Source organism: Topomyia yanbarensis, chromosome 2 (genome assembly GCF_030247195.1).
Source record: "Topomyia yanbarensis strain Yona2022 chromosome 2, ASM3024719v1, whole genome shotgun sequence".
Lineage (NCBI taxonomy): Eukaryota > Metazoa > Arthropoda > Insecta > Diptera > Culicidae > Topomyia > Topomyia yanbarensis.
The window spans coordinates 174626562-174640169 of NC_080671.1; the positions used below are offsets into that span (position 1 = coordinate 174626562).

A 13608-nucleotide genomic window follows, 5' to 3' on the forward strand; every position below is an offset into this window, starting at 1 on the left:
ACGGCCCAATCATCTGCGGGAAACTGATGTGAGTTTTTGAAAGAAGCCACTTTTCCCGGACACTTCCGGAACCGTCGGTTGGTCGTCAGTAACCTAGAACTGAAAATACAAGTTATTTGGCACTAATTTTAACAAAAATATTACCTTTTCGCATTCATCGTGGTATCGGTTTGAAACGGAATTTTCTATATGACTGCACTCCACAACCCGTAACTCCGGAACCGGAAGTCGGATCGGGATGAAATATAATATCAGGACGCAACACCTTTCATGTGAGACTAAGTTCGGTCAAATCGGTCTAGCCATCTCCGAGAAACCGATAAAACCGTTATTCTGAATTTAGATACTTTTGCCGGGGCTTCCGGAACCGATGATGGTGGCCAATGTAGCTAAAGAGACTTTGAACGGCTTTTAGTGACCTTATACTACAAATTGGAGCAGTTGTGGTCATATTTTCGAAAAAAAATCACCTTTTTACATTCATCGCAGAATTCGTTAAAATCGGGATTTGCTATGTTATCGTACTCATCACCCTGTAATTCCGGAACCGGAAGTCGAATCCATTAAAAATTAGGTGCTGCGCTGAAAACCAAGGGGAACCGACTCATCATAAATGTGTCGGCTTGGGTGCATAGGAAGAATGGAGAGGTGAACTTCCATTTGACGCAGTTTTTGTCCGGGCACGGATGCTTGCGGAAGCACCTGCATCGGTTTGGACATGCTTCATCATCCCTTTGCCCGGAGTGTGTGGACGTGCAAGAGACACGGGAACACGTGGTACTTGAATGGCCTAGGTTCAAAGAAGTTCGTAGGTGCAAGAGGCGACAATATCATTGCCACGACGAGCATACCTGGGGCGCTGTCAACAGAGTAGTTACGAGTATACTCTCCGAGCTGCAGAGGAAGTGGCGAAGGGACTAACAAAGTAGCGCCGCCGGGATTCGAGAGAAATTCTGCCGCCGGGGAACTCTCCGACGGTGTAGACTAGGCCCACCGCGGAGGAATAGTTGAATAGTACGCGACGTAGCACCAGGTTCGGGTCGTAGGGGCACCAGTGAACCGGACGTCAGGCTTCACCGGAATCGCTGGACCGACAACGACAACCTACCGGGTAGCTCGTGAGTAGGCTAAATCTACCACTTGGGATTCGGGTAGACTGCTTCGAATAGCTAGCAGCGGGTCGCTAGGGTGCCAGTGAACCGGAAGCTACTCTCCACCCGGAATCGTTGGATGGACCTCAACAAATACTGGCTGGCCCGTTGGGTAGGCTAGATCCACCGCCGGGGACTAGATCGAGTAGTTCGCGAACCAATAAGGGCGGGAGGTGAATAGCGCATTGGCGAAGTTGAGCGAAATGGAACGAGAGGGAGCCAAAGGACACAAGAAAATGTGGCACTAAAACAAAAGAGGAATCGGTATCGGGAGAACTTCCTTCGCCGGGCAGCTCTCCGCCGGCGTAAGCTAGGTTCACCGCCGGGGACTAAACTGAGTAGACCGCGACTAGACACCACCAGTCGCGGGTCGTCGGGGCCCCAGCGAACCGGACGCTCTGCTCCACCGGAATCGCCAAACTGACCTCGATACATGGCTGGTTGACTCGTTTTCGGGAGAACTTCTCTCGCCGGGGAATTCTCCGTCGGAGTAGGCTAGGTCCACCGTCGGGGACTAGACCGAGTAGTTCGAGAACAAATCGGGAGCTCAACGAGTAAATGGCGCTTAATGGTACGCGAAGGGAGTTGCGGTGCTAACTGGCACAAGGGAGCCGAGTCGTGGTGCTGAATGGCACAAGGGAGCCGAATGGCTCAGTGAATTAGACAATCTGAAGTTTGCCGCCCAGATTGTCTTCGTAGGGGAGGAACACTAAGTCTTGACTCGTAGCCAGCTTTCCAACTGCCATACAGAAATTGCCAGTCTAGATGGTGGAGAACTGGTGGTGTGTCGAGGAGTGGTGCTGTAACCCTGCTGAAGGAACGAACTACTAAGTAGTAGCACATAAAAACCCTTCCCCGAGGTAATGCCGAAAGGTAGTGCCGGGGAGGAATCAGGTTCTGGGCAAGAGCAGTGGTTTTTGGCGGGTCGGGTGATGACAGCCCAAACCCGTTCCTTGAGACAAGAGGGTTTTTGTACATTTTTTCCCGAACTGAATCGAATGGCATATGTCATTCGGCCCTCCGGGCCTTGGTTAAACAGTCGGTTTCAGAGTAATTGGAATACCTTTCTATTGAGAAAGGCCATAATGTAAGTTATTTTTCTACGGACAAAACCAGCCTAGAGACCTGTGACATCCGGCGGATTGAAATATCTCAGCCAGGAATCGATCCATTGCATTTCTGCTCCCATGACGCAAGAGGCGACTGAAAACAGGAGTCCCCAAGTCAAGAAGTTTCTCAGTGCCGGAAACTGAACGGTTGGCAGGACTAAAATATGGCAGTCGTGCACGGAGTGTCATGAGTCTTACCCTTGATATCCCAAATAATCATATTGGGGTTCGCTATAGACGAATATAATACAACATGTTTGTTTTCTTCTAGTTGCTGGACAATAAGTGCTAATGATGAAATGTGATATGCGCTGATCGACAATGATTAGAGTAGCACAAATTAATCGTCAGCATTAACGTACCGATATATACAGCTTCCATAACTTTGGTTTAAGAACCGTATTTCCATTAAGAAGGTTTTTATAATATGAAACTAATTAACTCCGTCTTCAAAGCTTTCACCAAAAATTTCATGACAAATCAACGCGAAATAATACGCGCAAGTGTGCTTGCAAATAATGTTATTGGCACATGGCTGAAGTTGCACAGGGAATCAGTAGATAATTATGCTTGAGTGTAGCGAAACATCTTTCAATGTGCAATGTGAATTGTGTTGTGTGTACGCTAGAACTGTTGATCTCTTTTGCTGTTGTTTATCGCTTGATTTACTTGTGAAAATTGTGTCTGGTGGCCGCAAAAATCGCTCTATCGTTTAAACATTGATCGATTGATTGAAATCATATTTTATATCTTTGATTTCGGTTGCAAGAAACCATTAAAACGAATAATTATTTACATCGAGATACGCAATCCGTGCTTTGAATTGACTACCATTGTTCATAGGATTGATCGAGCAGAAAATGGAATGTAAGAAGTGCTGTTTGTCTATTGACGCTAACACCGATTTGTATGCAGTGTGTGAAGGAAGATGTGGTGACAGATTTCACGCAGTGTGTGTTGAGCTCACAGCAGACCAAATTAGTTCATTCTCAAATAATCTAATTTGGCTTTGTGATGACTGTGTTGGCATTTTTTTTGTTTTTCAAAATACGCGATAGAATGGAGTTGCCAGCGAAGCCAACAACTGCTGTGGAACATGAAATATTAACGATTAAAAAGCAGATCAATGAAATCTTTAGTACGCTGTCAATGCTTGTTCCGGGCGAATCAGCTGGAAAAAGCCAATCAACTCCCGTTTCATCACCCGTACCACAAACTAACATGCGTTCGAGTATACAGCAAACAGTAGCTGCGACAACTTCTGAATCTTATTTTATTTTTATTTTATTTATTGTCGTCAAACAAGAGTAGACCGTTTTGTTACAACGATAAAATATAGTATACACTTAAAACATAAAATACTAATAACTAAACTAAACACTATCTGGTTTACATAGAACTACTTTAGGATGTTCTTTATAAGCGAATAGAATAGAAATATTTTTTTAACTTGCTTTTTGTCATTGTTAAGTCAATAGCTTCGCAGTGCTTGTTGTAAGTTGCCATCATCTGATTTAATGGTCCAAACTTGGCATAATTTGTACGATAATTGTTTGTTATAAATGTATTTCGGATTCGTAACTGCCGGGAAGGTATATAAAAATTAAGTTTAGATAGAAGTTCGACTGAATCAATACGACACGAAATTATATCGTTTAGAAATGAAACCATTGCATATTCTCGGCGCTCTTTTAGTGTTTGGATGTTAATGAGCATACAGCGAGCTTTATAAGATGGGAGAGGAAATCGTGTCCAACCTATTTTGCGAAGTGCAAACAATAAAAATTGCCTTTGTACTGATTCTATTCTTTCTTCATGTGTGATTGAGAAAGGTGACCAAACTATGCTACAATATTCCAGTATTGACCTTACATACGAGATGTATAATGTTTTAATTGTATATGGATCATTAAAATTGTAACTAAAACGCTTTATAAATCCAAGCATGTTATTTGCTCTATTGATGATTGTGTTGTAATGGTCAATGAATGTTAATTTTGAATCTAGAATGACTCCCAAATCTTTAACTCTTTCGCACTTTTGTACCACTTGATTTCCTAGAGTGATTGAAATGTCAGGTGTATTTCGTTTCCTACTAAAAGTTATTGCATTACATTTTTTTACGTTTAGTTGCAGAAGGCTTTTGTTACACCAGAGGTAAAACATATGTATTTCTTCCTGTAATATCTTTATGTCTTGTTCGTTCCTAATTTCTAAAAAGAGCTTCATGTCGTCGGCATAGATAAGAACTTTTATGTTTTTGAGAATGTATGATATGTCGTTTACGAATAAAATGAACAAAAGAGGGCCTAGATGGGAGCCTTGAGGAACTCCTGATGTGACTTGAATGGGATTCGATTTCTTCCCTTTAAATCTAACTATTTGTTGACGGTTAGTTAAATATGATTCGAGCCATTTGAGAAGACCTGATTCAATTCCTAATTTTTTCAGTTTGAATAATAGCAAGGGTATGTCGATACGATCAAATGCCTTGCTAAAGTCCGTGTAAAGAGCTTCAGTGTAGTTTCCATTCTCCATTGCAATCAATGAGTAGTTAACGAATTCTAGTAAATTTGTATTAGTTGAACGTCCTTTGAAAAACCCATGCTGCATGTTAGTAATTCTGTTTTTGATTTGATTGAATAGTTTTTCGTTAAAGATTGCTTCAAGAGTTTAGGCATACATGACATAATGGCAATTCCACGGTAGTTACATATGTCAGATTTTTTGCCACTTTTAAAAATGGGTACCAGGTACGAGCTTTTCCATAAATTGGGGAAAATGCCAGATTCAAGCGACATGTTAAAAAGCCAAAACAGAGGAGCTGTGAGTTCCAACGCTAAGTTCTTCATAAATACGGGTGGGATCCCGTCAGGTCCAGAACCTTTGGAGGCATCTAGTTTGTTTAGAGCCTCCATAATATCTTGCACACTGACATGATTGACGCCAATGTCTGTGGTGAATTCTGGGAAGAAACCGAAATATTCGCGATCACGATCTTCTTCAGAAAATGTGGTATAGATGTCTTGAAAGAAGGTTGCGAAAAGATTGCAGATTTGTTCCGCGTTGACACCGACATTTTCTTTAAGTTTCATTTTTGAAGGGAAGTTTTCCGATTTTAAATTATTTTTAACATGATTAAAGAAATTTTTTGGGCAAGATTTTATTTGAAGTTCGGTTTTTGAGTTATACTCTTCAAATGCTATTTTAATGGATAGGTTTAGTTGATCGCAAATGTCCAAATAGTTAAATAAGTTCCTTTCATTTCTGATTTTTTTATACTTTTTGTGGGCCTTTTGTTTACGATTTTTTAAATTTTTAATTTGCTCGTTATACCAAACTGGATATTTTGTGTTGCCTTGTCGCCTAATTTTTTTCAGTGGTACTTGTTCAACTATTATATCAAACAATTTTGTGTAAAAGACGTCTACTGAATTTTCGATACTTGTTTCATTTCTAAACAACGTTTGCCAATCTATACTGCTTAGTCTTTGTTTTATGTTGTCAAAATTTGCCAATTGAAATTGAAAGGCCTCTTCGTACTCGCAGTCATCGGATCTTTTGTTATCATGTACAAATACAGAAAACTCTATTGCTGTATGAAACGCTTCATTTTTCCATAGTGGAGTTAATGATTCGGTGACACAGAAGTCTTCAAGAATGTTTGTGAATAATAAATCTAAATAACAGTTTTGCTGATTTCTAACATGATTAATTTGGTTAAGTCCTAAACTTGCAGTTTTGTCAAATATGGCCTGCAGAGTTTCGTTATCCCCAACGACTGGAAGTAGAATGCTTTCATTTTCAGTGTCTGGAAAGAAGTCAATGCTTCGTTGATTGAAGTCACCATAAATATGAACTTTTACCTCTGGGGGGAGCTTGGTTATAATGTCTTCGGCAATAAGAAAAAACTTTTCAAATGTATCTTTGCGGGCATTATTTGGGGGGAAGTACACAGAGGCAAATATATGTGTTTCACCTGCCAGATGGGTTTTAACCCACACATGCTCAAATTCTTTAAATTTCCTTGTAGTAATGATTTCTGCATTAAATTTTGATGTAATTGCTATTAAAACTCCCCCTCCTGACTTCTTTTCAGACATATGAATGTCTCGGTCAGCTCTAAACACATTGTAGCTGTTCCCGAAAACTTCTTCACTTCTAACACTTTCGTCCCAACTAGTTTCTGTAGCCAAAATAATTGTATAGGAGCTACTTAAAATATTCTTGTGAATTTCATTCATTTTCGATGCACTTTTCATTCTATTAAAATTTTGACAGTAAATTAAAATTTCTACTGACGACTCTACTTGAGGAATCGAGATTACCTCTTTTTGTTGTCTTTCAAATGGCGTCGAATCTTGGCAAACTGCGGTGTCCTCGTCATTTCCTTCTTCTAGGGAATGCGTCAATGTCGTCGAAAACACGACGAATCGCTCCAGTCATTGCCGTCCACCAGTTCCTCGACAGAAAGTGATAAGAAATTTGCACTTTCCTATCCAATGTTGACAGCAATGTGTCTGAAAATGAAATTTCCCTAATGGTTTCCCATTCTCTCGGTATTAGCAGTATCAGCGATATCGAAACGACTAAACTCGTCCCAAAATGGGTGAACTGCAATTCGATTGATTATGCGTCGTTCAAAGTCGTTTTGCTCGCCCGGTGGAAAACTCGAGCTTTGCAGCCGTCATCGTGGCCTCGTGGATTAAAATTCCGAGAATTCGTTCGTAGAGAAACTTGGAAACCTGTGATTGATGGATAAATTTGTTTGATTTGTTTTGTTATTTAAATGTACCGATGTAGTTCGACATGTTATTGTTATTGGTGATGTCATTTTAAATATTAAATTATAATGTTATATGATTTGTTGATACTCTGTACTATTTTAGTTATAAGCGTTCAATTAGACCCAAAAGGTCCGTTGGAATAATAAATAAATACAAATACAAATACAAATACAAACTCCTGGTAATCTTAAAGTGTATATTGATCAATACCGGCGCCGGCCAGGCTCGAACGTAGATCGCGGAAGGAAAGGGAAGGAATTGTTAGTCTGATACTTGCTATTGCTAGAGGCCGTATATACAACTGCGCACGCCACTAGTATCAACGGAGGAGGATATTTGTTAGTAAGTATAGAAGTTGGATTCTACTTCTTCTTTCCCGACGCCAGAGAGGTGACTCCACTATCTGGACGAGATATCGATCCATCAAGGACCGGGGACGAACGGCCTTACTTCCCTTCCGAAGGAAGACGTGACCACAGATTTTTTCACCTCAAAAAAATCTCAACGACCTCGGCTGGACTTGAACCCAGGCCAACTGGAATGAGTGGCGGTTACGCTTATAACTCAACCACCGGCGCCGTCATTATTGACGCATGGCTTATATCCGACCTAAAAACTCGCGATATTTATGTGTCAGTGTGCCTGTTGATGACATAAACAGAAAATACGTCTATTGTCCGGCATATTTGACGTATAATAAATCATCCCCTTCTGTTGATTTCAAAAGGGTTGTGTAATGCTTTGGCAGAAATGGGTTCCCACTACCTGGGATGGGACCTGCAGGTACGAAAAAACTTTATCTTAAATGCAAACAGGAAGAACTGTCAAATGCAGCCAGTCCGTTTAAAAGATGGGAGGCTGAATGAGAGGCTATGTGAGACGAAAGATAAAATGAGCAGAAAAAGAAATAGAAAATATCCGTAGATTCTCTCCCAGTCCACTACTACTCTTTCATTATCCTCCAATTGATTTGTGGGGTAAGGAAATTTTCTATTTTTGTTCTTTTTTACGGCTAGCCTAAGCATTGTGAAAATACCCTATGATAAAATATGATACGAAACTAGTTGTACTTTTGTTTCAGTGTTTGGAAAAACCAGCGCTTCCAGTGGTCTGTACACTTCCTCAAAACTCGAACATACAACAAGCGGTTAACGGTAGAATCTCAACAGCGAAGGAGGTAACATCAAACGTGGTGACACCTACCACACCAACAGCCAAGCCTACTAGCAGTGGTCCAAGTATCAACAAGAAAGAGGATAAAAAAGAGAAAAAAGCACAAGCGAAGAAGGAGAAAGCGGAAGCAAAACTGAATCTTAACAATGCAAATGGTTGTAGTAGTAACAGTATAAGCAGTATTAGTGTTGATAGTTGTAAAACAGAAAACAAAAAGGCTAACAAAGGAAGCAAAGATGATAACAATGTTAAAGACAAGAAAAAAGACGGAGGTCTGAAGAAGCGGAGATCATTACTGAGTTTAAAATTTTAGGTAGTTATCAAATTTATGGAAGTATTTGATGCAACAAACGGAACACCTACGCACATCGTGGTTGAAGCTCTAGATAATTTCATTCCAATTGGACTGTGAGAAAATATTTAAAAAATAAAATAAATCAATTGAGAAACCCAAACATCCATATCAAGAATTCTTACGTATTACACAAAGGCACTTTTGCATAACACGTAAAATGATTTAAATGTGTTCTTCTTTCGTGTTAAGCATTAGTCTTGAAACAGATCAACACAATACAATTTTCAAAACTTATTAATTTTCTAATAATAACAAATGATATAAAGAAAACCAATGTAAATTTGACCTGAACATAAAAATGTTATCCGGATTATTCGTTGAAGTTTGAAAATAGCATATAAAGTTTCGAAGTCGTTATTTGAAGCGTTTAAATGACATTCATATTAGACAATATACTGTTGTCAGTTCTTTTTCAGTGTTCCTCGTAGTGACAATGCAATGATATTGTTTGCGCCAATCTAGTTTCGTTGCTTCAAACAATTCTGAAAAACCTTTCTCAAACCATTTCTTTACATTTTTCAAATTGGTAGTCGTAATTCCTGAGGCCTTTTCCTAGCTATTTCCAATCGAATACCAAATAAACTAAAACAATCTATAACAACTAGGTTATTTATAAATTTTGCAAGTAAGGCAAACAATTAGAGCACAATAATGATGTCACAATTATTTTTGCCTAAGTTGGTCAGTACCAGTAGCAGAAGAGGGAAATACATTAAAGTGGAACAGCTTGGTTTTAGTTACTACAACAATATATTGTGTGTGGAAATAGGGTGTACCAGGACCAAAAATAATATTGGCGGCAGCCTAGATGATGCTGCGTATTTCTCCACCAGCTAAACATATGCAAACTGATTTTATACATCGGTCTGTAGGATGTGTGCGACTTATACGTGTTGTGAATTTTCCTTATAAAACTTAATTGAGTGGCAGCATTAGTTACGTAGGATTCGAATTTTCTTTCAAAGTGCAGTAGTTTCGACAATGGAACGTATACATTCCTGAAAAGACTTTTCTAGTTTAAATATCCGCGTTGTTGCAACATCGAAGCAAATCAATATAAAATATTAAAAAAAAAAATGTTAGCAAATACTGTTTTAATTACAGAATTTTCAGATTATATAGTTTCTTATTTTAAGAAACTATGTGTTAGCAGTTGTAGCATGTATAATAGCAGTTCTAAACAATTCCATTTTGTTGAAATTATATTAGTCGTTGAATAAAGTCTGTTTTTTATAAATATTTTAAATGTATTTTTTCGTTTACTAAATTTACACAATGATTCTAACACAAAATTAGTCTAGAAACAGATTATATTGCGGTGGTTCATTATAAAATTTATTTGGTTGGTCGAAAGGTATGCCAACGAAGAATCATTTCTTGCAATTTATACCGTTGCCTTCAAACTAGAAGCTTGGGAAATAGCCAGTAATTGGCTTAACGCTTTCGACAAGCTAAGAGTTTCAACTTTCCAGATACAGTTAGTGCCAGAAGACTAATGCATCTAAAACGAAAAGACTTAGGTATTCTAACTGACCTACGTATAGGACAGTGTCCTGCGAAGTATCGCCTTGAAAATGGAATAATTTAAGATAACATTTTGTTACTGTTGCGCTTTATTATGCCAAATTCCATTTAACACTTTTCGAGAAAAATGATTTTTAATGTTTTTTTTTTTTTTTTTTTTTTCGAGAGTTGTCCTACTGGAGCTGTAGAGCTAGGTTCTCGGAAGGGCTCCCCGTCAGAATCACATACTACAATTTGCAGACGAGACAGGCAATGTCGCCCAATAAAACACTGCAATAGGCCAATTGTAGCGGGCCGTGATTCTGAATGTGATATTCTTTGTACGGTTCAGGCATGTGCGGGCGTAGGGACTCGGAATCGCGTGTATCATCGCGAAGGGCTCGAATATTTGTACGTTAATGTGCTCGATCGCGTGTGCGTTTGTATGTCGCGTGTGCTAACGTGTAACTTCGCGTGCATAAATTCTATTTCATAACCGTGTGCCTTTCGCATATTCGCGTGTGTTCTAGAATGATCGCACGCGGACCGTGAATCTGATACTTAATTTTTTGTGTACGGTTCAGATTCCAGAAGGAAGTGGGCTCTTCCATATCATTAGAGATCCCAATCATGTCGTCGTAGAACGCGTGGTCTAGTGGATATGAGCTTTATTTTTTTTTTTGATTGGTCCAACTGAATGTATGGACCTAAATTGTTAGAATAAAGGTTAAAGATTTCCAGACGTGACCGATTCATGATCGCGCATTTGCGGGTTTGCGTTTGAGATCGCGTTTGTAACTTCGTAAGTACTAAAACGTTCACACAATTGCCGCAGTGTTATCAAGTTTACGCGATCGCGGGCATAGGTGTGCGTAGATGATCGCGAAGGGCCTAAGCGTTCGTATGTTGACGTGTTTGTCCCGTGTGCTCGCGTGTATGTGACTTCGCGTGTATAAATTGGATTTTAAAACCCTGCGGCGATTTATATATTCACGGACCGTCATTCTGATCTTTAGTTTTCGGTGTACGGATCACATTCTGACAGGGAGAGAGTTACCCCATATCACTAGAGTTTCCGGTCATGTCGCCATGGAACGTTTTGTCTAGTGGATATGGTAGTTATTTTTCAATTTTATTATTTTTTTAATAATTAACAAGGACCTAGATTGTTTGTACCGAGGATAGATACTTCCGGACGATCCCGATTCATGATGGCGCGAGCGCGGGAGTTTGTAGGTTGACACTTGAGATCGTGTTGGTAAGTTTATGAGTGCTGAGATTTTCACCTTATCACCGGGGTGTAATCATGTTTGCGAGTTCGTAGGCTGCTTGGAAAATCGCGAGGGGCTCTAACGTTTGTGCGCTGACGTGATTTTGTAACGTGTGTTCTTGAATGGTTGCGCGAACCGTGAGTCTGATATTAAATTTTCAGTGCGCGGTTTGAATTCTGGCAGAGAGTGGGATCGTTTATATCGATAGGGTTCCCGGTCTTAATTGGTCCAGCTGAAGGCATGGACCTAGGCTTCTAGGATCAAGGATAGACTTTCGGACGTGACCGATTCGTAATCGCGTGCACGATGGCATTTTTGTAGGTTCCCGCTGAGACCGCGTTTGAGAATGTGTGAGTGTTAAGACGTTCACTATCACCATCGTTGTTGATTCAGCTGAAGGCGGGTGTAGAATGGCAGTATAGGACTCGAAAAGAAGAAATAAAAGACAATATATGAGAGACGTAATAGATTAGATAGGTACAAGATACAGCTGAAGTTATGATCATCACATGAGACATACATTAGTACTTCAAACACTACTAATACTTGAATAGCCAATCACCACACATAGCACATCCTTTCTCAATTATCTATTTGTTACTGGTTGATTGTTGGTTATGAGCTGGTGAATAGAGGAAAGGTATAGAACAGACAAAAGGCTCATATCAGCCCTCCCGGCCTCCTCGACACACCACTATCGAGGCGTATTGTAATCAACATCTTGAAGCGGGCTTCTTATATAAATCAAATCCTCAGTAGTCATAATGTTTGGTGGATTATTAACATGAGAACTAATTAACCTCTAGTAGTAGAACTTGGTGCAAATAAAAACTAAAAAGAGCGAAGGTCCTTATATTTACATAACTCTATTGAATATATTGTGGCTTGATGATGTTTACAATACCGTCAATCCCATCAACCTGCGAGAGGGACTTTTCGAGAAAAATGATTTTTAATGTTAGAGATTAAATATTATGAAAATTATAAGATTAAAAATTATGAAAACTATAAGCGCCGGTGGTTGAGTGGTAAGCGTGACCGCCATTCATTTCAATTGGCCTGGAATCAATTCCAGCCGAGGTCGTTGCGATTTTTCTGAGGTGAAAAAATCTGTGATCACGTCTTCCTTCGGAAAGGAAGTAAAGTGGTTGGCCCCCGGTCCATGAGTTGATGGATCGATATCTAGTCCAGATAGAGGAGTCACCTTTCTGACGTCGGTAAAGAAGAAGTAGAATCCAACTTCTGTACTTACTAACAAATATCCTCCTCCCATGATACTTGTGGAGTGCGCAGTATAGTATATACGACCTCTAGCGAAAACAAGTATCGGACTAACCATTCCTCTCTTTCCTTCCGCGATCTACGTTCGAGCCTGGCCGGCGCCGGTATAGTTCAATATACACTTTAGGATTACCAGGAGTTGCACATTGAAAGATGTTTCGCTACTCCCAAGCGCAATTATCTACTTATTCCCTGTGCAACTTCAGCTAGTCCAGATCGATAACGGAGTAACAGCCATGGGTAGCCGCACAAGCTTGAGCTCAAACTCAAAATTATAAGTGTTAAAAAACATTTCGGAGAACACGTAATCGATTGTCTATATTTTTTGTGGTATTCTCTATTTATGCGAAAATCGGTTGACGTTGGACTATATTCAGTTTTTACCTAACGGAGGGGAAGTGGCTCACTAAATGAGCAGCCGCAGCAGCTCTAAGACGATTTCGCTAGATTTTCAGAGTAGCGTACACTCAGTGCACTAGCGCGACTGCCGGAAGGTTAAAATGTACATAAAGGCGCATTCACACGCGTCATACGCAAGTATTGCAGACTAAATTGGTAAAATGTGTCACAATTGTGCACAGAAGATTTCATTCTGAAATGATCAAGAATCACTGAAATCGACGATTGCAACCATTATTTCTAATGACTTTACATTTACATGCTGTAGCAGCAGGTTCAGGTAATCAAATTGTAATATTGGAACTCAAAATTTTCACAATTTTCATCATTCAGGAAAAACGTAAAAAAATATTTTCATTAACACTGTAGGCAAAACTAGACGGAAAAAATATTCCGCCTTCATAATCCACCAATTTGACTTAGCCAGGCGCGGTTCATCAAACACGTTTGTTGGCCAGAAACATTTCTAGGTATATCTATCTGTGTCATTAACCTAGAATTTTCGGCTTGGAAAGAGACCAACTACTAAACGACTGGCGTAACGTAGAGGGCGCTCGACAAACTAAGAAATTCATACAT

General features: G+C 39.7%; 2 protein-coding genes across 2 annotated transcripts in view; one reads left to right on the plus strand and one right to left on the minus strand.

The window, feature by feature from the left end:
- LOC131682176 (START domain-containing protein 10-like) overlaps positions 1-9821 on the plus strand; it is a 42691-nt gene extending 32870 nt beyond the window's left edge. The window contains exon 5 of the mRNA XM_058963464.1: positions 8129-9821. Within this exon, the coding sequence (XP_058819447.1) occupies positions 8129-8533 (405 nt within the window). The 3' untranslated portion in view covers positions 8534-9821. The remainder of the gene's footprint in view (positions 1-8128) is intronic.
- LOC131682173 (phosphopentomutase) overlaps positions 1-13608 on the minus strand; it is a 207858-nt gene that overhangs the window by 67939 nt on the left and 126311 nt on the right. The gene's annotated exons all lie outside the window — the stretch shown is intronic.